Below are 27009 nucleotides of genomic sequence, written 5' to 3'. Positions count from 1 at the left end.
TGCAGCCCTTCTAAAAGATCGAAACCCTAAGCCTAGGCATCTACTGATGGAAAATCCGTCATTGATCGATGGGATCATATTCAAGATCGTATCGGGCAATCATGACTACGTCGATGATGACATCAAGTCGAGCCATGCCGCTTGATACTTGGCGCCGGATGCCAGCTCGACTCGTGCACACGTGGCAGCCGTCCGGAAGCGTCTGGCTGCACCCGCGGCGTCGTCGGTCCCCCCGGTGGAGGCTGATCGGGGCGTGTTTTTCCCTCGACGAGTCCCGCGGGCGGAAGGGATGACTCCGGCGTCGGCAACACGGCGCAAGTCGGCATCCGCTTCCGACGCCTGCGGACTCGGCCGGCATCGCGCGCGTTGCCGCCTACCATCCCGACAAAGGGGGGACAGACCGCGTCTGAGAGGCCTTCCCGTCCTCGCCGCTCGTTCCTCTCGCCGCGCGGCACCTTTGGCGGGCGTCGCCGCCAAAGCCGGGCGAGCTCCAGGTGCGCGTTCCACTCTCGCGGCGTCTTCGCCGCGTCGCGTCGTTCCATCTCGCCCGCTCGAGCCCCTCCACCTCCTCGACGCTCTCTCCCTCCAACACTCGCGCGCTCGCTTCTTTCTCTTTTCTTTTTCCTCCTTCTTCTCTCTACTTTTTTTATTTATTTTTACGCCACGCTCCGTTTCTGTTTATGAATTCTCTCCCGAGAGAGTGGAGAGGAGCACGCGCAAACGCGTGCACGGATTGAGAACGAGAAACGCGCAGTCGACCGAATATTTTTGCGCACAGGTCAGGAAAGTTTGCCAAATTCGATTTCCGCTTACGTGAGATAATTGGAGGCGATAAGAGACGATGAGGCGCTAACTGCTGCGTCTATAACGTTAGCGGTACTGCTTGAAGAGAATTATTTCATTTATATTTAGCTATGTTTAATTATTTTATAAAAAGTATAAATAAATGAATAATTAATCTTTTTCATCATTCTCCTTCGCTGATATGTATTTGTTTGGTTTAAACTCGGCTTATAAACATGAATTAAAAAAAGAGCATCATTAGATGAGATTTATCAGATTATGTGAATACTCTCTCTTTATTTTAATTTTTTAAAAGATTAATTATTATCATATGACGATAGCTATTTTTATATATTTTTTACTCACTTAATTTTTATAATTGAATTTTATTAATTTGAAAAGTCTGCAATCCAGAATCTTAACAAGATCTTGTCGCTTATATGACAGAATCACACAGAGAGCAAAAGAAAAAAGTTTTTATATTAAAAATAAAATAATTATTAATTAAATTATTAAAATATGTATCAAATTTTATCTGGTTTATAATTTCTTTCTCTCTCTCTCTCTCCTCTCTTCTCCTTTTTCTTATTTTTAATAAATTAAAATGAATTGTAAAATTGGATTTAAAAGAAAGAGCAATATTAATATTATATGTTAAATATTGAGAAACTAGAAACATTCTCTATAAAAAATCTTTTTGATTCATATAATATGCATATATAGTTAAAAATCATAATTCTACGTTTACTCCAAAAAGAAATTATGCTAGTTTTTGCATATTTTCTTACAATTTTCAAGGTAATTGATACATAAATCATATTTACATAGAAACAGATCTTATCTCTCCTCAAGCTTTCCGTTTACAAAGATAGTTAAATGCGTGCAATTATGTACTCACCGATAAAGATGTCGCAGGTAAAGTGAACGCGGACGAATTAATTAATGCCGTTGTAAATGCGCAGCTGTAGCGTTATTCATGGTCTACAGGTGCAACACGGATGGCGACAAGTTACCTGCAGTGCACTTCCTGTTGTATGCAAATGCATTTGGTGGAAGTTGTCTCAACACATTAATTTTCGATATGACACTGACAATTGTGAGCGCTTTCGTCGCGCTTGCAAGTGTAAGGACTGTCTCCGTTCATAAATGCGCAATATTAATTATTCGCGAGAGACGCGACCAAGTTGTGATTACATTGTACTCATTCGTCGGCGTTCACTTTGTCTTACTATCTTAATACGCGATCTATTCAATAAGCCACGAGGACGAAAAAGAAGATAACTTACGTTAAATTGCGTGAGAATGCCTCGAAATAATGTAATATTAATGAGAGAAACGCGCGCGCGGAAGTACGCAACCTGATGGTTTCATAAGACAATTCTATAAAAAGTTGAGCTAATATTACATGAAAAAGAAGTTGTTCATTTTTAGAAAAATATATGCTACGTTATATGTAAAATACTGGTCAAAACAATGGTAAAAAAAACATTGTCTGATGAAATAATCATTTTAATCATTTAATATATATCATTTTTTCTCGTCATACATATACATATGCAAATTTATCTTTTATTCATATATTGTGATTTAAAAAAATATAATTATATATAGTTATATATAAGCAATAATAACATATATAATAACATATTCAAAAATTGGCAAATATATTGGCTAATCTATAGTCTTATACAGTGCGCTTTTTAATTTTTACTCAATTGATATAACGATTAAGAGTAACACACGCATCGAAACAAGCAAATTTTTTAGAGTAAGAAAGAATGTTTCTTAATTTTAGAAAGAGTTCAAATGTTTAAATTATAAAATTATCAAATTTTCTATTTCTATTTTCCATGTGGAAATTCCTCTTCTAAAATTGGTGTTTTGTTTAGTTTCAAATCTACATTATGCTATATTATAAATAAAAATCTAATTTTATCGCGCATTGTGCAATGCATGTCATTATTCTCATGATCGAGAAAGCTGCTAAGGATGGTGTGAACGAAGAATTCATATAATATATAATAAATATATTATTTATTTAATTTCTATATTATTATTATAATAATAATCAATTGCAGTATATTTAATCTATTTACTTAGTAACCGATGATATATAACATAATGTAATGTAATCAGAATCTGACGTGGATGTGAGGCATGACTGCGTCTTTGCGTGGCTTTTGTACGTGTCTTTGCATGTGTACGTGCATGTCATACATGTATTCTGTAAATGTATTTGCATCTAATCAAAGGCACAATTGGTGTTTTTGAACGAACGAGTAATTGACCTACGTATTTTTTTATCGTCGTATTAACTGTCGCTTCTATTCGCGGCTCTACTGTCTCAACAAGAATTGTCAATTCTAAGATGTCAAAATTATCCCCAGGTCCATGAATGGATGAGCGAATAAACTATGTCGATAACAAGTCATATCGCGATTTTATCGTCAATAGTTGTGTCCTAAATACAACTGCTGCTTTAGAAATCGAGCAATGCCGCGTTTCGACGTAAACTATTTTCAGATGGATCTTAATTCGCCAGTAATTTTCAAATTGAATTACGAATACGTCGGAAGTCTAGACATTTAATTCGTTTCTATTTTGGCGAAGTTTGATGCAAATTCCAAGACTTCAATTTACATCGAGACGAAGCATAGCTCTATCTTGCGTCGCTGCGGCTGCAGACGATTTGGATGTTGGACTCGGCTTAAACTTCGACCTTGTAGGGTGAGCCGGGGATGTGATCGTCGCCCCATTTCACGATCACGATGTATTCGCCCCGTTCGCGTACCAGGTAACTAACATTGTAGTTGTTGCGACCTGTGTGCTTCACGAATACCTCCTCGCATGGTCCTTTGGGTCCATAGACGCCCACGAAGAGAATATTGTTACCTACAATTACGACATCGATTGACGCACTAGACAATATACAATTTTCTAAGTGATAATAAAAACCCTATAAAATTAATTAACTCTCCATGCTACAAATATATTGAAAGTATTTCTTTGGATGATAGAGAAGATATGGATGTGTCGCTTTTTTAATTATAAAAAATAAATTTTTAGATGCCTGAACAAGTTGATGATTCCGATAATAGAACGTACCAGCATCTCCCGCGCTTACGGTGAACTGATTTTGTTTTCCTAAATAGGCCTTCTTGAGACCCATTCCTCTATTCGTCACCTTACTAGCGTCTGATTTGAATAACGGCAATACTGGACCAACATTCTTAGATTTCGATATCTTTTGCACGGTCTCGACGACGATCGAACTCGTCTCTTGCGCGCCTCTCTCCGCCAAATCCGCACCTGGAGTAAATTATATTTATTATCTTCTATTATCGTACGCAGTTTTATCGAATAATATAACTCGTACATATTAGAACACGGTTATTAAGGATACGCACCTGTGCAAGGAACCTTGTACGGCGAGCCCACGATGTGGTAGCCGTTATATTTGATGCTGATGTAGTAATCGCCCGGTACCAAAGGCGTGTACCTGACCTTGTAGCCCTCCTCGACCTCGGTACAGTCCATGGCGACCTTGCTGGGTCCATCCACGGTGACACCCAACGCACCACTGCCCGCATTGCAGGTGTCGATGATGAAATCGGTCTTCTGTCCAGTCTTGATCTCCTTCAAACCGTTTCCGTAGGCGTGCAATGCCGCCGGATCAGCGTCTACTTTACCGACCTTGATACGATAAGGGCTGCCCGTTATGTGCACTCCGTTGAATTTGAGGTGGATTTGATGGATTCCGTTCTCTGTCGGCATGAATCTCACCGAGTACGTGTCCGCGTCGATGCTCTGGATGAAACAATCGTCCTGGATACCGCTCGGCGACACGAGCTGAAAGGGTAACGAATCGATTAATGTGACTCAAAAGGTCAACCTTTAGCTGGACATTTCCTAGCCAAAGGTACGATATCGACTTTCAAGTAATATCTAGAATAAAAATATAGTTTCTTTCTTGTAAATTTTTACAAATTATAATAAAAAAGACTATTATTTAATTTATTATCTTAAGATATATTTTTGATACTTAAATTTCATTCTCTTCATGAAATCTTCATTATTTTTCTTGTCTAACATTAAAACTTTTGCTTCTTTACTCTGATGCAACTTAAATGTTTTATGATTCATTAAAATTGATAGTATATAATTTTGCAAGATCCAATGTTTTCAAAATAAAATTACTGGACCTAAAAAACCAAGGTACAGAGAATAAAACATTGCTACTTTCAAATAAACGAACGACTTAAATCATTACAAAGTCAGAGACGCTATTTTATGTCGAGAATAAAAATATAATTTCCTTTTTAAATTGTTACGTATTGTAATGAAAAAAAATTAATATTATATAATAATATCTTAAGGTATATGTCTCATATCATAAAATACATTCTTCTTGACTTTGATACAATTTAAGCGTTTTATGATTCATTAAAATTAGAGAATTCTGTAAAATTCAATGTTTTTAAAATAAAATGAATGGACCTTAAAAAATCAGAGCAAGAAGAATAAAACATTATAAAAAGGATAAAACATTATAAAAACATTATAAAATTATATTATTTAATGATATCTTAACTTATTAAAAAAGATTATATTAATTATTAATATCTTAATTTATTAAAAAAGATTATATTATTTAATAATATCTTAAGGTATATGTCTCATATCATAAAATACATTCTTCTTGACTCTGATACAATTTAAATATTTTATGATTCATTAAAATTAGATATAATTCTATAAGATCCAATGTTTTCCAAATAAAATGACTGGACTTTAAAAAAACCAAAAGAATAAAACATTGCTACTTTCAATAAACATGCGACTTGAGAGAGAGATCGTTACAAAGACGTGAGACGGAGACGCTACTCTGTGTCGAAATCATCCTCCATGTGACTCATTCAGCTATGTACACGGTAAAAATATTCGCGATTCCACCTACGTAGCAGCGTCGTTTCACAAGCGCGCGAGTTATTTACGGCACTCCTCTCCTCTATTTCGCAAGGAGATTTATCGCGAGGAGTCACACTGGTTCGCGGATGTTACGGCACCTCGAATCACGCTTGTTACCAGCGCGGAACAAGGGCCAATGTATTCACCTTTCCATCCAGTTCACCCTTGGCACCGTTCTTGCGCACCAGGAACGTGTACGGTTTGTCGGGCTGCACCCCGCTCTCCGGGAATTGCGCGATTTCGAGCTTGTGCGCGTCGCCCATCGCCGGCGAGATGTAAACCTTGTGCGGCGAATCAGGAATGTGCTGATCGTTGAACTTGATTCCCACCCTGTATTCGCCTGAAAGCAAGCGACACGGTAAATTAATTAATTAATTTAATCATATAAATATGCGATATGTACTATTAGCATAGATGTATAATAGAAATAATTATATACATATATAAGAATATTTGTAATAATAATCATAACAATCAAAATAATATATATCTAAAAAATATGAACATGTATAAAAAAGAGGGAAGGTGGCGGAACTTTATATTTATAATTTAAATTTATTAATTAATTTAATAATTTTGTTATAATTTCGCTCTTAAAGTTAAATTAAATTAAATTAAATTAAATTTTAATATCCAAGAATGATAATTTTTGTGGAAAAAAATGATCATATATAAAAAAAAGAATGATAATTTTTGTGGAAAAATTTGATGTAAAAAATATATGATAAGAAATAAAATAAATTAAGATCGCAGATCAAATAAACTGTCTCTTATGAAATTAATATTTACATAGATTGAAGTGTACAATGTAGTTTTTTAAAATTATTTTTGAGTGAAGCGCGGCAATTGAATAAATCACGGAACGTTTGAGAGACGAAGTGTATTTCCTTAATTATTTTAATGACGCTCGACGCGAGGACACTCGCTCAAAGATCGAACTAACCCTTGTCCTCCTGAAATTCTTGCGGCTCGTTTCCTCTCAGGACGATTTGCGTGGTGGCTGTGAAGGTAGCCATTGACCCCGAATTTATGTCACCGATTTCGCCGGAAGTAAAGATCCAACGTCAAAGCTCGGTGGGCGAAAATAGGAAAGGAAGAAGAACTCGAGGATAGAGCCAGAAGGATTCGATCGGGGAGGGGGGGAGACCGACAAAGAAGGGCGCGAAAAGAAGAAAAGACAGGAGAGAAGAGGAAGTAAAAGGGAGGAAGAGAGAGAAAGAGACGAACAATCGCAGCTGCAACCGAAGGTTGGTCGCGTACCACTACTTTTCCACGGCACGATCCTGATCTCGATTCGTCCGCGAGCTTTCTCCCTCTCCCCCTTTCATTCCCCGTACCCCCGTGTTTCTGTTTTCGCGCCCCTATGCCTCCTCCGATGATCGCCCCACCGCGTCGTGGTCCGCTCTCCCGCGGGGCCCAAATATAACCATCGCGCGTTAATCCGCGTCCAGCCGCGAGTGGCCAACCGAGGCCAAAATATGGATCCACCTTAACAAATATAGACGGCGATATTTCGGGATCGGAACCGAGAGAGCTGGATGATCAACGAGACGAAAAGGAGGGTTGAGGCAGGGAGAACATGGAACGATGACGGATCAACGAGCGGCCGAGCCAGATTCATTAACACTTTGCGGACGGCCGACGTTGATCTACGTCCCCGCGACCATGGTGTAAACGTAAACCCGACCGCGCATAAATACACGGTGTCCCATCGACCAACGAAGGCTGTTTCAATAGCGACTTCCCGACGAACGAATCTAGTGTCAAAAATTTGCGAAAATCTTGTGCAAGTATTTAACGAAGCTCTGAGAATCTTCTAATACACTCTTATCCAGGACAGATTAGAGATAAAATTAATATATTAATATTATATATATTAATTAATACAAAAAGAAGATATATTTTTCAATCACACTTTACGTATTAAATTTTACAGAAATTTTTAAAAATATAATATTGATTTCGAAATTCGCACAACAATATAATGTTAGGAAAGACATAAACAAATATATTGATCTCAGAAAATATCAGAGATCGGCAAAATAATGCTTGCTTTTTGCATCTAGAAGTTATCAAAAATATCTAGACGTTATCGAAAATATGAAATATAAATCGAAAATATAAAATTGTTGAACATGTAAAGCGACGTTTCGTTTCATCCTAGTGAAATATTGAATGTGATTTAGCTGCATGAGTAAATTCGCGTAAAATTAAAGCCAACAGGCGTCCACATTGTGGATGATTTAACTCGCGCGAGTATCATTGGCGATCCACAGAATTTGCGCGGAGATAATTTTGGATGAGCTTTCGCAAGTCACTCGAACGGCGAGTCGCAATTGATTATGTACATGCGGCAAATAATCCATCGCGATATAAAGTGTGCGCGTGATAAATCGCCGGACGATCCGTCTTGTAGCAAAATTATTTCAACGAACGAGTCTCTTAAGGGACGCGGCGTTACTATCTCAAAGTACAAATGATTTTGGGCAACTATGATGGCAAGCAAGAATAGTATATCAACTTTGGCGAATGGCCATCTTTGCCATTACTTTGTGGCATTTTATTGACACTTCGAATGACAGCGTGGTATCTTATATTTGCCGATATTCTTTGAAAGTTGCAGTTCCAAATTAGCGGTCGGATATGCAAATGTGTCATGTGTTGGCTATTTCACATCTTTCATTGAATTCAGAGAAGACTGAAATAATTATAACTGAAGTTCTACTCGCATTTAAAGCTTGTATAGTTTATATTATTAATTTAAATTTTTTTATATAAAAAAAATTAATCGAATTTCCCAATTATTATGTTAGAGAATGTATGATTTATCTCTCAAATATGTGAAAAGCTAAAAAGTGATAAGAGAAAAAGAGAATATTCCATTAATATTTTATGTAAGTTTATTGTAAATTTAAAAGATCTTATTTGTGAAAACTAGATCTTTTTAATTACTATTTAATGACTGTTCTTTAAATATACCCACAGAACCAAAAATTGAAACATAAAGCAACAGAAAATTGAAACAAATTATATTGAAATATTCTATTTAATGATAGAAATATATCGTTATCACGTAAAACATTTTTATGACATGATCTAATTAATGTATTATATTCTTTAAAAAAAGCTGATACACACATCAGTTTTAATGAAAACACATTGAAAAAAAACGATAACTCGTTTCACTTGTAAAGGGATTAACATAAATGTAAAGAGCACACTCGTGACTTACCAGGTTCAGTAACGACGTAGCTAACATAACAACTGCCATCCTTACGATCCTTGAAATCTATCTGCGCCTTGCTAGGTCCCTCGACGGAGACAGCGAGAGTTCCCGCGCCCGCTTCTCTGGTCCAAATATTAAACTCGCAGGGCTCCCCTTGCTCTCCTCTCTCCAAACCAGATCCACCCGCGTGAACCCTATGGGCGCCACCATCTCGGAGAGGACCCACAGTGAATTGGAAAGGCGAGCCAGGGATGTGCATGGACTTGTAACGCACGGATACCGTGTGCACGCCGAGTTCCTTAGGCACGAATGCCACCGCGTAGATGCCGTCTTCGGCCTCTTTGATCTCAGCGTCTTCGGTGACACCGCCGGGGGAGGTGACGGTGGCAGCAAGATCGAAAGATGTAATTCCGGGCATTTTGAAGGTCAACTTGCACTGGCTACCGACCTCGGTAATGGGTACGGCCTCTCGTTGTCTCTGAATCTTCTCCCGCTGCCGATTGCTGCCCTCGCCGCTAACTTTGACAGTGAATGGCGATCCCTCGACATGGTGATCCGCGAACTTGAGATTCATGATGTAGTAGCCAGGCTCGGTGGGCTTGTAGGAGATGTTCAAGGTGCCGTCTTCGTTATCCTTGCACTGGATCTCGGCCTTACTCGGACCCTCCATCGAAAGAGACAAACCGCCGAAGCCGGCGTTCCTCGTGTCGATAGAGAAATTGTTCTCCACGTGAGTTTTGCCTTCCTTCAGACCAGGACCGGAAACCTTGACCTTTTTCGCGTCGCCGACCTCACGATCCTTCACGTCGATCTTGAAGGGAGAATTCGGCATGTGCTTGCCCATTTTTTTCACACCTACTATGTGCTCGCCAGCTTCGCGCGGCGTGAACGACACGCACATGTTGCCGCTCGGCATCTTTTTCAGGAAGCAGGGTTCCTCGAGACCGCTGGGCGCCGTAATGGACGCATTCAGGGACTTGATGTCGGCGTCGGACACTTTACCCGGTAGCTGCACCTCGCTGGAAGAACCTACGGAGATCTGATTCCTCTTGCGACCTTCGCCTAAAAACAGCAAATAATTTCCTCCTTATTCTTCAAGGCTACTTTAGAAAACACATGATAAGATGAAAATTTGAATTTTATAAGAAAGTTGAAAAACTACGGTGTTATAAAAATTGATATGCCAAAATAGTCACACAATAATAAATTTTTATAGTAAATTATATGAATATCTCAAGCTTCTTTTTGCAGTGTCTAAACCAATTCTGATGCACTTACCAGTAATTTTGGCGACGAAAGGGCTGCCATTGATATGCTTGTCACCGAATTTAACGGTGATCTTGTATTCTCCGGGAGCTGTGGGCAGATAAGACACCGACACCGTGCCATCCTTATTGTCATGACAGCATATTTCAGCTTTGCTGGGCCCTTCGACAGCCAGAGAGAGACCGCCTGCACCGGCGCCCTTTGTCGAGATGGTGAAATTTCCAGGTTCACCACAAACACCATAGACCAAACCTGGTCCATATGCCGTTACATATCCACTTGCCAAAGAGTCGACATGGAATTTAAAAGGAGAACCTAAAAATAAAAAATTGTGCATTAATATAAAATATATAAATGAAAAAATATATATAATTCATATTTATTTTTATATGTATAATTTTTTATTTTTATATGCTTTTTATATATACTTATATAATTCATATTCATAAGTTTTGAAAGATGTATTAAATATACATAAATAAGAGTGGAAAAAATAAAGAAATGAGAAAAATATATTGTAATAATTTAAAGATTCATATATCTTATCCTTGTAAAATTATATAAATTAAAAGTAATAAATTAAAAATAAAGGTTTTTAAAAATAAGATATATAATAAGAAATAATATTATAATAAATAATATATGACAAAAATTTACCTGTGAAAATAATTGGAAAGTTTAATGATGATGGCGCGAAGTAGATTAATTTACCGCAGACGGGGAGAGATTTATTATTAGCGTAAATTGGTGCTTGCGGGATCCATTACACGGAGAATAAATTTTCATATAGCCCTTCTGTTTCAGGATCGCATGGATCTTACACGCATCGTGGATTAGCGTGTTATTCTTGGAAGTTACTATATGATCGATCGCGCCTAACGATTACGTAATCGCTGTTAATTCGCGAGATGAATGGATTAACTTACCCTGGACGTGTTCGCCGTTGAATTTCACATAAATCTCGTGAAGGCCCTCTTCCCTCGGCTCGTACTTGATGGATACCGTACCATCGTGATTGTCTTCAATCACTGGTTTATCTATGTTTCCGCTCGGCATCTTCACTTCGGCTGAAAATGAGCAGAGAGTGACGTTTATCAGGCATAATCCTGGGACACCTACGCGACATAGTTTCCTCGAGTGGGTCGCGATTGGTTGGCACTGGTATATAAAATTACAGTTTTCGCACCCAAATACGATTTCATATTAAAAATAACCGCTTAATGTTTGTGTTTGTCATTTTGCTCGCCATTTCAATTCGAAGACATATAATATCTTCGCATAAATAATTTTTCTCAGAAATAAAAGAATTATTTTTCACATATATCTCTATCACGTTTTTAAAAAATTAGATAAGATTTCTACTTCCTTGACATGTCTACATTTTTCAAAATAATAATAATCGATAGTTTGTACTCATAAAAAGTAGATAAGATTTTAAAAAGTGTGTATATGTTGAGCAAATGAGTCGAAATATATTTTTCAACAAAATAACGCATGTATTAAAAAAATTTATTTTTTTTTACTAAAAATTTAATTTTCGTATATATCTACAAATTAATTTTTTAATCGATAACAGATCGATAATTTAATTATGATAAATTATAAATTATAAATTATTTGATATAGCTTTTCAAGAATTTCGTTTGTTAAAAAACTTTTAATCAAAGTCATATTCAGAGATCTTTTGTAGGCGCGACCTTTTTTCGTACGAATATAGAAGATGCTCTGGAAGATGAGTGGCGCAAAGTTGAGTCCGGGTCCTGGGGTCTCTTCCTTTTCTTGAGTAGGTTTAGCGTAACAGATCGGTCCGCGCTCAGCGTAATCGAATTCGCTGAAGGATATGCTCTTTAACCAAGCTCTATAGAAGGTTGATACCTCCTGCCACGTGGTTACAGTTTCTTCTGTTTCTTCTTCTGCCCAAAACATCTCCAACGATATACTTCAGGATCACGAAAATTATTGTCGACGCACTCAATTAATATCAATAGCGAATCGATTCACTTTAAGATAGAAGAAATCTTCCTAATTGCCGCAAAATTTAATAATTGTTCGTTTCTTTTTTAATACGAAAAGGAACTATATTTTTCAAAAGAATCTTTTAGACGATAATTGCAAGATTAAACATGAATCTCGCACGGAAAAATATTTTACGTATTTAATTAAACGGCCTTTCGATTCTATTTAAGTAGATCTTATCCTTTGATTTCTTACGCGAGAGAAAATTAAATTAAAAATCCGAAAATCTTATATCATTTCCAAATATCGACCGAGATGACTCAACGTAAGTGAAAGAATCCAGTTACAAGCGCGACGTCACGTGCCGAAGGCAACAGCCCGAGGACAAGAAACCCCCGAATAGACCGGCGGCGATAAATCTCCACCGTAACGTGATTGCGCTAAAAAAAAAGCCAAGGATCTCCGAGGGGTTCCGCGGGGCGACCCGAGGAGACCAACCGACCCACCGACCGACTGACCGAACGGTGACAACGTCTACCGACGTTCTCCAGCGATTTCGTTTTCGAGGTCTCCAGCCTGATGGCGTCTGTCAGTCGACCTCACGAGGGCGCATCTCTAGCACGACTGACGGTCGCACGGCCACTAAAGACGGTCGATGGCGAGGGGGAGAGAGAGCCCGGCCGTCGATCTGGCCGGGTGATCTTTTTTTCCAGCGTAGAGCTACCAGAAGAAGCCGATTGAGCGTCGCTCGCGATGCTCGTTCGCCAATCTATCTTGTCTATCAAGTCATCCTTGCCTACAGAAGTAGGTCTCTTTCCCTCTTTCTCCAACAATTCCAATCTCTCTCTCTCTCCCTCTCGTTCTCGGTCTGTCTCATTTTGTCGTTCTCCATGGGGAGGAGGTTTATCCTTCTCTCAACCATGTGCCTACACACGCATACACGATCGGAGCGAACCTGTAGAGGTTCACGCACGCGCTAATCCGAGGATTCCGAGGCTGGTGGGAGGAAGCGGATGGTCGGCGTCGTGGCGCCCGCACCTGGTCCGCCAAGATTTATGGCGCAGGTATATCGGTGTGGAGGACGACACAGGGGTATATTTTATATACATATACATCATATATATGTATACGTGTTGTGGTAATCGCGTCGTTTTCTCTCAGCGACGGACGACTTACGTGGCTGGTACAGATCAACGCTGGACGAGACCAGCTTGATCGGGGTAAATCGGGAACGGAACGACGCGACCATCATTAGGCGCGCTCACGATGACGTTGTTGCCGGGCGCTCGACATATTGCCTTCGATTGCTGAAGGAGACGGCTCGAGGCCGTCTTTGGAACATGATACTTTTCATGACGGGGACCGTCAGATAGATTATTATTATCATTATTTGATATTACACTCTAGCCTGGAAAGAGACATCCTATTCTAAAATAGAATCATCTTTATATCGGAATTTTTTTAATCATTTTGTAAATATTACTTCTAATCTTGTATGCAAAATTAGAAAAAAATGTCTTAAAGTTCATTTCAAAATTTGACAGTTAATCTTTCTCTTCCTTTTATTTATTTCGATAATAATATCAAATATAATGATCTATTCTTGATTCAAGTGAGTCTGAAGTGTATCCAGAAAGATAAAGGTTGTGGTGTATCCAAAGAAACTTTCTTGAAGTACACACATTCTTCTATTCCTGATTCCTCTGTTTATCTTTAACGTTACGGTTACGTAAATTGTTATCATCTAGGATGAAATGCCGGAACTCTCAAGATAGACAAGATGAGAATCTTGGCGTGCAACATCCCGGCTACGCTTCCGTGATCGTCGTTTCATTTACCAAAGTCGTCGAGCAAGCGAACCGGCTCGCGAGTTCATTTAACACGCAATCACTATGATGAAGAGGAACAGTTGTCCGCCGAATTTGACTAATTGCGGACAGGCGTGAAGATACGTTGAACCATCAGCGTGTAATCTATCGTTTTTACACGCATCAGCGCTCAAGAGTTCACCGGAGATATCGTAAATAATTTGTTAGAATCATAACCGACCCGATTCAATATTATTCATTATCTTCTCTAGTCGGTGCCATTTGTTCCTTAATTATGATACTGTACCAAACTATTGTATTAAACTATATTGAGATGGAAGCGACATTTTGCGAATTAGAGACAGCGAAATAAAGTTAAAAATTAAAGGAAAAATTAAAGAAAAATTAAAGGAAAAATTTTACGCAGAGACTTTAGCAACGAGATCTCTTGGCAAGATAAAACGCGTCCGGAATGGAATCGCGCGAGTTCGTCGACCGGAAAATCCGAGTTCCAGTTGATTCTCGCATGCCAGCGCGAGAGGATGACCGGAGCCTGATCTGAGGATGAGGAAAGAATCTCAAAGTGGCAAGGGACCGCTCTTTTTTTGGACTTGCCATCGTCCTCGGCTCGGCTCGGAATCACGAGACTCGGCTTTGGACCAACCACGGGTATCATGCATCCGGAGCTACTTAATCACCCAATATTAATATCGCGGACAGTATGTCACGCTTATCCGCGCGATATACATATACTCCTCTTCCACGTACTGGCCGGCCTGTCCAGTATTTTTGGCGAGGTGGTGGATAAAACGCGACGTGTCCATCGTGTTTGTTATTTAACGCTCTTTTAACGCGGTTGGTCAACCGCGGAATTATATATAATTGAATCAAATTATTCGTTAATCTCTTTAATTATTAACATCAATCGTCAAGAGGAAGAATTTGATTTTATATATATTTATATACGTTAAATTTTGATTATTTAAGAGCAAAAGCTTATTAAATTAATATTAATATTAATATAATATTAATATATAATATAAATATTAATATAATATAATATTAATATTATAAATATTAATATAATATAAATATAATACTAATATAAATATTAATTTCCATAATATTATATTAATCTACTAATAACTAAATTTAAAGCCCAACTAATAATTATTCATCTTATTATTATAAAATTCTTATGTTATTAATTTTTATGTTATTATTTATTTACTGATTTAGCATGCTAAAATTCTTAAACTCCTAATCGCAAAATATTGCATAGCACTGCATCGTCGATTAATCAATCTCACAAACGAACTGTCAAATACACGCGAGTACAAGTCAAGTTAAGTTTAATGCCACGCGTAATGCATGATTAATGATAATTCGTCATAATATTCATTAAATAATTTCGGAACAAATTCATTTTTTTAATTTGTAGAAAAAAGGAAGAGGGTTTTAGCAGGACAAACATTTAAGAGCGCCATATCGCATGAGGCGAAAAAATTCGCGTCGTAAAATCTTGAGAGCAATCATGTTCAATATATGTTCCATAATAAAATCCGAGATTTATTTCTGCGTATCTCAAATAGGTTAGTTTCACGACGTTCTTACGTTCGTTATTATCGTTAAACTAATAATAGAAAATAAATTAATAACTATGAAAACGAATCATGTTGATATTACGTTGATCAATATTAGTTCGAAGCTGTGAACATGTTTACCAAACAATTATAATAATGATTGAAATAATGTATTCAAAATGATTCCATCCGTAATTTTAAAAATGCATTATATAAAACATATTTGTTTAAGAAAAATTAATAAAAAATCCCTCCATTATCTTTTTGCAAAGAAAGGAAGCATTAAAGAATGATTTGTAATATTTCGACAAATACAAAAGCGCGTCATTCTCGCAGTAGTATGAGCTAGTAATAAATCAGACACTCTTGTTAACTTTGTTTGTCATTTTATTAATAGCAATTTTATCTTAATTAATTTGCTTTATTATTTTGAGAATTAGATTTGTAAATACCTGGTGTTTCTTTGTCGCAGTAGTACAAGACGACAATAAGTCATACGCCGCATTATGTTATTCTCATTATTGTGTTGAGCGATTGTAATTGCAAAATTCTTTCACTCTTTTATAAATAAATATTTTCATTTTCGATTAATAATGTTATTCAAAAGATATTATTCAATATTTCAATTTTATGAAATACAATTAAACATTTTAAAAACAATCAAACCGATGTCACTAGATGTCACAATATATTTTCCAGTATCCAACCAATCATACTACACATTCGAGAATTTTTAGTATTAATCTATATGATTGCAATATTATCAAAGCATCAATGATAATTAAATAACATATTTTTTTACGATATTTGCATGTATGTATATGCTTCTGCAAAATTCTCGACGGTATGGAAAAGACGCGTATTATTTTCCAAATGAAAATTATCAAATTATCATTATGTCAATTATTTTCACGAAAAAAAATATTTGAATTAAAGATATTAAAAATGTACTCACAAATAACTGTGCCACCGCTCGCAAGAGGTAGTGGGATGGAATTCAGCCGGATAACGTTGAAATTCTTCTTCGATAGCTCTTGCTGGCTGCTGCGCTTTGTAGTGACAGTGGAACTTTCCTGTAGGGTTGTGCTGCGTTGCTCAACGACGTGTTGATTTTGTCTCTGACGTGACTTACGAGCTCGTTGAGTTTTATGCGTGCTATGTTCCCGATACTCCTCGGATGCCTGAAACGTCATGAAATTTAGACATTAATTTTAATACTGTTACTGACAAGTATCTTTTCTCGTTATCCCTTTTGGTTGCAAATAATGCTATAATTATATAATAATATCTTAATAAAAAGAGAGAAAGAAAATATATTCTATACTATTACACAATAACTGACAATTAATTATATTTCATTAAAATATGTTAAATCGAGATACTTTTACTTTATTTATTTTTATGAAAAAAACGCAGACTGTGAGGAGTAACTGCTGGCTGTGTTAATAAAAATGTAACTTGGGAGTTACGATGTGACAAAGGTGTGTCTCGCGATATCATAATATCGCATGATAAAATATTTCGGCGCTGGAGCGATGCCAAGCATTAAAAAAAACTTTTTTCTTTCATTTTTTTGCGGGCGCTAATAAAATTCTTGCGAAATCTTCACAGGAAAGAGGAGCGCAGGAATTTTCGAAATCGGGAGATGGTGTACGTTACACCTCATTACGATAGAATCTACGTATTTCGATTCTGGTCACAAGCCAAAGTGCGATGCGTGTAAAGAATTTATTATGTAACCACATCAAGATTATTGCAAAATTCTCATCATAAAAAGCCTGTCTGTAATAAATTCACATTTGGTTAATTTGCAGTTGCAATAATATTGAACTTAATTATATTTTGTTGTGAGCCAAATTTAGTTAGTTTTGGCCAATTATAGCAACGACATTTAATAATCAAAAGTTTAATTATAAAGGAAAACAACTTTCGGTTATTTGGTTTGATGTTGCTCATAGAAAATAGTTCTTACAAAAGAATTATCAATTTTCTTAGTCTGCAATCAATCGTAAATGTATAACAGAATAATCTTTTATTATTTCATATAAATTCATGTAGAAATGTATATTTTCATTTCTTCTCAATCAAACAATTCGTAAAAGCCGATTCAGTAAAATCAAATATTAATTCCCTCCATAAAATATTTAGGTGGGGATTAAATTATAAGATATGAAATACTACGCCAAGCGTGTCAAGACGCAATATTGCAGCTGAAATCAAAATTAGCTTTCGAGGGAAAATACCGAATGTGTTGCGTAAATAGTTTGATGGTACAAAAATGTAATGCGGTGAAATCAAAGCAATAACACCATAAAGTAGATATTTCTTACTTCCCTCGCAAAAAGATATTAATTTAATTATTTTTAATAATATATATATTATATTTTTTGTATAGATCGAAAATGTGAATTAAGTTTTGTATAAATCGAAAGTATGAATTAAATAATATCACATTTTTTGTATAAATTAAAATTAAAGATTCTTTTTTTTAAATCATATATTGAGATATATAATCTGTTTGATCTTATTTTCCTCTATCTTGTAAAAAAAAAGTTACAAAGCAATAAAAAAAAGCTAAAAGCATTTTCAAAATTTATTTAGTACCATAAGTAATAATGCTAATAAAGTGCTATAGTATAATAATGAAAAGCGAAACATTGTCTTGTCAATTAAATTGCTCTAAAAAATCCCTTATTTTATTACGATAATTTACCGCGATCACTCACTTAGTTCCCGAACGATCGCGACCGTCACAAGATCGGTGCCATATTCTAATGTAAGCCTTCCGGAGATCCGCAGGCTGTTTATTTCCCTTTACAAGGAGTTACTTGATCGCTTGGTTGCGTACCTGACAACTATCACACTTCACCGATTTATGAGGGAACGCCCAACTACGTCGGTGGTCGACACGAAACTCGCGCTTTGCTGGTATCCAACCGGTAATTTCGGATACAATGCTCAATTTCACGTACTATAATAGATACTCAGCCCCCACTCGCCCACATTATAAAAGAATTAAGAGTGCAAATAATCGCGAGGACATGATTGTGTTATAAATATGATTGTAAATTTACAAGCGACAGCTGATGAGATATCAAAGATATTACTTGCAATCGAAGAGATCAATTTGGGATTATAAGAATTGGTAAGATTATATTTGCAAGATTTCCATGGAATAGAAAAAATTATTGGACAATCATTTTTAAATAATATAATCGCCGATATAATTAAAAATGTAATAAACATAATAAATATAACTTTTTTAGAAAGTTAGCAATTATAAATTAAAATCTTTGTAATTTATATGTGCATAGTTATATTTTTTAATTAAATGACCATATAAATTGACCAAGTATACAGTCTCAATAATATTTTAATATATTCTATATAATACAAATTTGCGAAAAATCTGAAATACGCAATATATGGAACGACAGTAAATTTGGATAAATCCCAAATATAATATTACGTTTTGTTTATAACCGATTCAGCTATATTAAACCGACATTAAAGCAAGAGATTCACAAACCTCTCAATGTTCTACAGAATGTTTTATTTATACAATTATCACATAAACACTTCAAGTGCATATCTTCCGGTTGCAACATAATCGCTTTAATAATAATAAAATAAACTAGCCAATATTTCTTCGATAAGTACAAAAATTCTAGTGATTCTAGAAATTCTAGTAATCGATCATAAACAATCGCGAAGATTATTTCAAAAGTCGATTTTTAATTAAGAGCTATCTTCTGCAGAAAAAGCAGGAAATAACGATAAACATCGACATCGGTTGACAAGAGAAATATCGTACAAAGCCGCTGTTATGAATCGTGGCGCAGAGTTTAATTTAACTCACGATATTAATTCACTCCCTCATCTCCTTCGGCCACCCACTCCGTTTCTGCTTATAAATTTGGGAAAGCCTGAGTCGCACTCGAAATAGTCTAGGAGCTCTCGCTAAAGGATGGACCGCTACGAAACACGTATTGGATTTCAAAATGGATCGTAGCTTTAATTTCCAGAATATAATTTATGCTCCATCGGTATGGATATCTTACTAGATGCATACGTCTTATTAGACAATAGAATGATCACCAGGCACATCGTACATTTCAAGATATTATTTATGCGCGACAGTCGTAAAGAAAGTTATGATGCGTGATATGGTGTCTCTATCTGTTTCGCTCTGTGCACGCAATGAAATGAATTTATTGTAAAATAACGTACTCTCTTATCTTTCTATCAATCTTGAGGTACAAATAAATAATGTAATAAAATTTACTTTAGCTTTTCTAAATTTTAAATTTTACTAAATTATTATTTTTCACTCCCAAATACAATAAAATAAAATTATTCTGGAGTTATTATTAAAACAATATAATAAAAAGGAACCAACTAATTTTTTAAATTTGACTTGTCAAACTATTTTCGATAATAAATATGGCTTATTTGAGTACCGTGAATTAACCACACTTGCAACAATTTAAAAAAATCGCAAATACTTTATTCCATCAGTATGTCAAGGAAAGAAAGCAATGTATCTTGAAATTTTATAATTTAATATAAAATTAATATAAAATACATTGCTTTCTTTCCTTGACATATTAATTAATAATTTTTCTCGAGAGAGTTGTTGAATTTAGTAGACTAATTAAGCAGATATCACAAAGCGTTGAAGCGACCGCACGAATATGCAAGCATTTATATCACCGGCTTCTACTATCCTTATCATGCTTTGTAGCGTTTTACTTCGCAACGAAATAATCGGATCTCAAGAAAAACAAATAAAAATGATCAAACTGTACAAAGATAACAGGAAGATTTAAAAAAAAATAAATTTTTTGGCACTTTATTTATGGAAAGAGAAAGAGAGAGAGAGAGAGAGAGACAGAGAAATGTCAGGTTATTTTACTCTACTGATGAAAAAAAAAGGAAAAAAAAATCGACCGAACAATGTCTGACACATGTGTTTTTTTTCTACTGATTTCTACTGACAGAGTAAATAAAAAGATTGATTTAGAATATATTTTCTTTCATCAGTTGAAAAGATTGAATAGTCAGACAGTGTATCTCTGTAATTATAATATTAACTTAAATTATCCAGAATGATACGAATATAAATAATATTTAGAAAATAAAATGAACATTTTCGATATTTAAAAAATAAGATATTCGAGAAGCGCTTGAATAAAATAGTATCATATGGATTAATAATAAAGTTTTTCTCATAGCTTTCGACTTTTAGTTATGGTTCCAGCACTTGCGATCGGAGGCACTTTGGACCACTTGATGACGAAAGCACTCACACGCGTGCGCACACACAGGCATACATACACACGTAGTTAGAGGAAGTCCGTGCACGTGAGATGGGGGGAGGAATATACAGACTGCAAGAGAGATATATAGCGAGATATAGAGATTTATGCGTGCGTGTGCGTGTGAATGTTACTTAGAGAGGAATTTGTGTTACAGCGCGACCAAGTCCACGTGATGGGCGAGGATTCGTACGATAACGAGTCGGCGAATGCGATCCCGATGAGCCTTCGCAGTGGACTGTTTCTCTGGAGACTACGCGACAATATCCTGCATTACGTGTTGCCTCTATAGTTAGATACACCTCGCGCCCCACCCACCCCGGGACTCGTCGATGAGAGCACCGGCCATCCGGATCGGTATCGAGAAGACATGATTACACATGCTGGACATGCTACTATATTCATCTATCATGATTCTTCGCGTCTTGCGATTCTTCTTCAAAGAGTCGATCCTCGCAAGACGAAATTTACTACCACATTAAAGGATAAAAAAAAAGGAAGATTAAAATTTTTTCTACACTACTCGCTTGTCTCGTTTTGATATGAGCAATTTTTATGCCATAAGTAAGTGATTAATAAATATTTTAATGAATAAGAAATTTGAGGGCGATTCTCCAAATTTCCATTAAAAATTCGCTAAATAAATATGCGTTATTTTTTATACATTCTTTCTCTCTATGAACACATAATTTGAATCTTTCCAGAGTATCCTTTCATGACATTAATGGACATATGTTAAAGCATTGTATATAATAGACTGTTTTTTAAAAATATTTAATTTAATTAATTTATATCATTTTATAATAGTTGAATATAATGAGTTATACAATCTATTATCCTCAAGAATAGAATAAAAAAAAATTTTTTATTAAGTAATGGTATGACAATTTTATCAAATATGGCAAGATATAACACTTTCATTAGCGCCTGCTTCACGGTCTAGTTTCATATAATTACTTTGTATATTGCAGAGATAAATTCGGTGTCACATTTGCTGGTGATAAATAAGCGAGAAAATTCGAGGGTTCTATTCATTAAAGTTCTTTCGCATAATAAATATAATGTAACTATAAAACAAGAAGAAATTTTCAAGAAAATTAAAAAAAAATTTAGTAACGGATTTATATATTAATGTTAAATTCTTATTGATAATATTGTACAAAGAATTTTGCAAACTCTTAATAGTCTTATTTTGAATATATGAAGGTGGTCCAAAATTTAAAGTATGAAAAATGTTGTGTGCATAATTACCGTAAAGGTGTAGAATCCATCAGGCACCGGTTGTCCGCCAAATTTGATACTGAGGGTATAGTCTCCGGCATCGGCAACGGTATAGTAAATGTTAACAGTGCCATCGCCGTTGTCCTCTATGTCAATGTCAACGACTTCACTGAAATCATTAACCGCGACATATCATTCATGTATTAAAATATAGAATGGAGAGCCATTCAAGAAATTTTCGAGTAAATTTTCGTGACATTGCTGCAATTCCATTTAATAATAAATTATGCGAGCATTTTGAACAGTGTCTTACTATTATTAGATTTTATTCATAATTATTAGAATTGCTCTCTTAATTTTTACATAAAATAAAAAATGGAAATTTAAACAATTTTAAAATTTAATTAAAAAAAAAATAAATATTTATATTTAAAAGAAATTGTCTTTATTTTTCGTCCGATGGGAGAAAAATTTAAGAGAGTCGATAACTGTGTGAGAAGTGTTCACATAAATCAATTAAATGGAAAATTTCTCTATATCTGTATTTCCTCAGGAAGGAAACAAGATCCATAATTTTCCCAAAAGTAACATATTGTAAAGTTATATTGTCATTCGTACATTCTAATTGCAAAGATAAGTATTTTTTTTTTAAGAAATTATAAACCTGCTCAGAAACCTGTTAGATTATTAATTGTGTTAAAATAATAAAAATTAGCTTGGAAATTTGATATTATCTAAATATATTTTTTAGAATTTATTAGGCGCAATTTAAAAACTTAAGAAAATTTGCTATTTATCTTTTGTAGAGAAATATTTTTTTTACATTAGTTATTTCAAAACATTGATAAATAAAAGTAAATATATATATAATATAGAGAGAAAATCTTGATGACAGAATCTATTTTTAATAAATGCTGTTACGTTCTATTTTAAAATATAAACAATTATTTGTCACAGGACATTGTCTTATATAAAATGTATTTTGAAAATGATGTTTATTATGAGACACTAAATGTGATGTAGTATTTTATCATTCGGTATACATAGGATAAAAATTGGCCCGTTTTGAAGTATCTTCTTGACAGAAGACACTAACTGTCAGCTTGAACAACGCAGGATAACATGATGATTTATGAGATAGCAGCTGTACGTGCTACTGTCAGCGTTCAGAATGCATTTATACTTGATTCGATTAGAGTTAAATTTCTCCAAGAACAACATAGTGGTTATGCATGAATGTGCGCGATGTATGAGTAGAATAAGTGCAAGTCTATCTAATGCTCCCGAAATACTCACGAAGAACATAATCGCACAAATGCGTGACATTACTACGGCTGTCTCCATCTTGATATTGCAATAAACAAGTTTCATAACAAGAAATGTTTCATAGTAAAACGAATTATTTTATGTCATTATGCGATTTATCATTTCTAATTTTGTCATAACAATATGGTTAAGATTAATTTAAACTGTGTCCTCTCTCTCGATTTCATGGATTTTATAATTAAAATGTTGTATAAATAAAGAGCTATTAAAATATAAAGAGATAAGATAAAAATATTATATCCAAAGTTTTTATATTATAAATATAATATAAATTGAATATAATATTTTATAGCTCTTCCTGTGTATTATTATACTGGAAAACTTTTGCTGAATAGTCTGTTTACGAGATGATTATATGTGACCATCATATTATTTGATTATGTAAATATGAAGTAAAAAAAGTATTGCAAAATTATATTTAACTTAAACTCAATTCAATTATCACTAAATTTAACAAACAAGGTGAATGACCGAAGTAAATGACTTTACGGCGAAATTCAATGTGGCTCCCATTCAGAGAAAGAATATAAAATAATTTATAGCTTGGCATCAACTATACCAATTAGAAGGATATATATATGTCTAATTTATCTAACACATTTAATTGCCAGAAAAAGTAACATGATATAAGCTACTGTATCAAACTGTATATTATATGCTTTTTTAATTAACTTTGATATACTTCATAAATTTTATACAAACTGTTTATACAAACTGTTCAAAAATATATAATTAATAAAAAAATATATAAAATTTAAAAAATTATGAATTATATATAATTATTTGACAGAAAATTAAAAGAATGTAGCAGGATTTTAATTTTCGTGATCTGGGTGCACTGATAATAAGAAAACACGAAAATAAAATAAAATAAAATAAAAAATTAAAATTAATTAAATAAATTAATAAGCACAACAATATATTATAAATGAGAAATAATAAAATATAATACATCTATGTTTCAATTTTTATGTGAAAGATTATTGTTGTATATGAAAGGAATTCTATTAACGTCATCAGTGATCCATTATTGCTAAAAAATGATCTCCATTTGCGCTATTATAAAATTAATTTTAATACTTTCCAAATAATCATTCGATCTGATATTCTTCACTGCCGGCATTAAAAGTATTATTAAAGATATTAAATATATACTTTTTCTCTTATAGATATATACTTATAAATATGTGTTTTTGGATTAATCTAAACCGATATTTAATTTCAAAGTTAGAGTATGGTAATTAGTATGGATATTGCATACGATTAACCGGAGATGCGCAACAAACCACAGACGTGTTATTCTCTCGTACATGATGTTCGTAATGGCAACATGCCATGATTCTGATTTCTCCCGAATTTGTTACAAGATTTATGACCGACTAGTCATTAACATCTTTACATCTAGAAACTAATCCCGATATATCATTATTGGTCGCTATCGTGTACAAAACATTTTTAAAAAACGTAAGAAACATACTGTTGTTTAATCCGTATAATAAATTCACTAATTTGTCGCAACTCTTACAATTAGTGACTTGAAATCACAAACGACAGTTTTGAGAATATTTTATTTATTATTTGAAAAAGTAGTTAATGACTGTATAAAATGAAGAATAAAAAACATATTTTAATATTTGATTATTATTAGAGAATGTATATTATAAAATTGTACAACAATAAGGTATTAATTTTTTTAACTTTGTTTAACTCTTATGCAAAAAGAGAAGCATAACAGTAGTAAGAGAAATCTCTCTTGAATTCACCTATGAATTAAAAATAAATGGGCCGCGGTGGCGCGACGTATTTAAAATAAAATGGAATTTTCGTCTGGAGTCTTACACAAAGATTGAAAAACACAAGAGTGAGATATGCGATAAAAATATAAATCGCTTTTACACACGAACACAAGATCAATTTAGATATGAAAGTGAATACTAAATGAATATTTAAATGAATATTTAATATTTAAAATGAATATTTTTAATATATTAAAAATACACGCGCATCATATAAATAAACGAAGTGATTTCTTATCAATCATTTTGCTTGCAAAAATTAGAAACATGAGAGAGACACACACAATTTAAATCAAATAAATAACGAAATATTTCCGATAAATGCTACATGCAATATCTTTTTGTAAAATAAACATTTTTCATATATACGTTAGTCACAAATGGAGCGGCAACGGAGATTATCGAAAAGAAAATTATATCCTACAGCACACTATCTTTGATTTGACAATAATTTCTGCGAGAGTGAGTTTTAACGTCTTCCGCAGTATCTCTCTGTTGCTCTGATTCATCTTTTCCGAAATAACCGGATTTAAATCGGGCCTGGAGTGCTTACCTTCCGGAAGTGGAACGGATGCGGCAGGTCACTGCACCGCGGCCTGCATTCTCGGTATCCACGGTGATGCAGTACTCCTCACCCTGAGCCAAAGTGCGCTGAATGCCCTCTTTGATCTTGCATTGGTCCGCTTTGCCGGTGGAGACGCTTTGCACGCTCACCGGGCTGCCTGGCACTTCTTTGCCGCCGTATTTCACGTTGACCTTGTAACGGCCGCAGTCATCCGGCAGATAGGTCGCTTTGTATTTACCGTCGCCGAGGTCCTGCACCTCTACCCTGCGCGGCACTTGATCCGGTCCCTGAAACAATTCAAGGAATCATTAATTGAAAAATTACAATTCATTAATCGCTCACTAATCATCGCTTGACATTCGATTCACTCGTTTGTCTGGAGAGAATTATATCTACTATTACATGTATCGTACATGTAAATATGACCAATGGTCTGTATAGTGATTTAGCAAAGCAAAAGCAAGGTTCTGATAGGTACATGGATCTCTGGTACCAAAATAATTTGAAAAATCTGTCAAGATGATAGGTCAATTTGTTTTGGTGATATTGGAAACAGCTCGTATAATGTTTTTATACATTGAGATTGGCGAGTGTACTGAAGTATTGTGTACTGTGCTTCAGATAAATTACGAAAAATAGAAGTTAATAAAATATTATAAATTTGTTATAAATTTTGTTAAAATATTATAATTGTGTAAATAATGAAATAAATCACAATAATTAAAGAAATACAGAGAAATTATATTTTATCTTATTAAATTTCTTATATACTATTCTACGTATTTCAATATTTATAAAAAAAAGAAAAATATCTAAAAAACACTCTAAAAAACTTTATGTGCATATATCGTTACATATTTTTATATATTTACATATCTTCCTATTTATTGTTTTGTGCATTCTATTATACAATAATTATTGTACAATTATACAATAATTATTGTTCAATTATAATTGAACAGATCGATACTGTTCGTTAATATTTTTATGCTTTTGCGTTTTATGTGTATTAATGTAAATTAATAAAGAAAATCTACTTATTTATTTCTATTTATATAATAACATCATTGAATATTAATATGCTAAAGTGAACCTGAATACAATCAAATATAAAGGATTAGTAAATTTTAACTGCTATTTTTTTGGTTGCACTTTTATGTACAATATATTTTAATAAACACTATATAATAATA

At 34.4% G+C, this 27009-nt stretch overlaps 1 protein-coding gene across 11 annotated transcripts in view; it reads right to left on the bottom strand.

Moving 5' to 3' along the window:
* Window positions 1–2800: 2800 nt before the first annotated feature.
* Window positions 2801–27009, bottom strand: part of Cher (filamin A protein cher) — a 49873-nt gene continuing 25664 nt past the window's right edge. For 5 of the 11 annotated variants that reach the window (XM_083095342.1, XM_083095341.1, XM_083095343.1 and 2 more), the window contains 10 exons: window positions 25805–26103; window positions 22160–22298; window positions 16546–16771; window positions 11170–11310; window positions 10256–10558; window positions 8984–10039; window positions 5898–6091; window positions 4191–4632; window positions 3889–4092; window positions 2801–3675 (listed from right to left, as the gene is read on the bottom strand). In XM_083095342.1, coding sequence (XP_082951468.1) covers window positions 3491–3675; window positions 3889–4092; window positions 4191–4632; window positions 5898–6091; window positions 8984–10039; window positions 10256–10558; window positions 11170–11310; window positions 16546–16771; window positions 22160–22298; window positions 25805–26103 — 3189 coding nt within the window. In that variant the 3' untranslated portion in view covers window positions 2801–3490. Of the gene's footprint in view, window positions 3676–3888; window positions 4093–4190; window positions 4633–5897; window positions 6092–8983; window positions 10040–10255; window positions 10559–11169; window positions 11311–11940; window positions 12816–16545; window positions 16772–18316; window positions 18553–21042; window positions 21135–22159; window positions 22299–25804; window positions 26104–27009 lie in introns of those variants that run through there. The other 6 variants (XM_083095351.1, XM_083095349.1, XM_083095348.1 and 3 more) reach the window with 6 other exon arrangements.

The sequence above is a fragment of the Camponotus vicinus genome, unplaced genomic scaffold (genome assembly GCF_025532165.1).
Source record: "Camponotus vicinus isolate PSW18456_S1 unplaced genomic scaffold, iyCamVici1.0 SCAF_3, whole genome shotgun sequence".
In the NCBI taxonomy this organism is placed as follows: Eukaryota; Metazoa; Arthropoda; class Insecta; order Hymenoptera; family Formicidae; genus Camponotus; species Camponotus vicinus.
The sequence above is the reverse complement of the archived record's forward strand: the minus strand, read 5'-3'. Positions and strand labels throughout refer to the sequence as shown.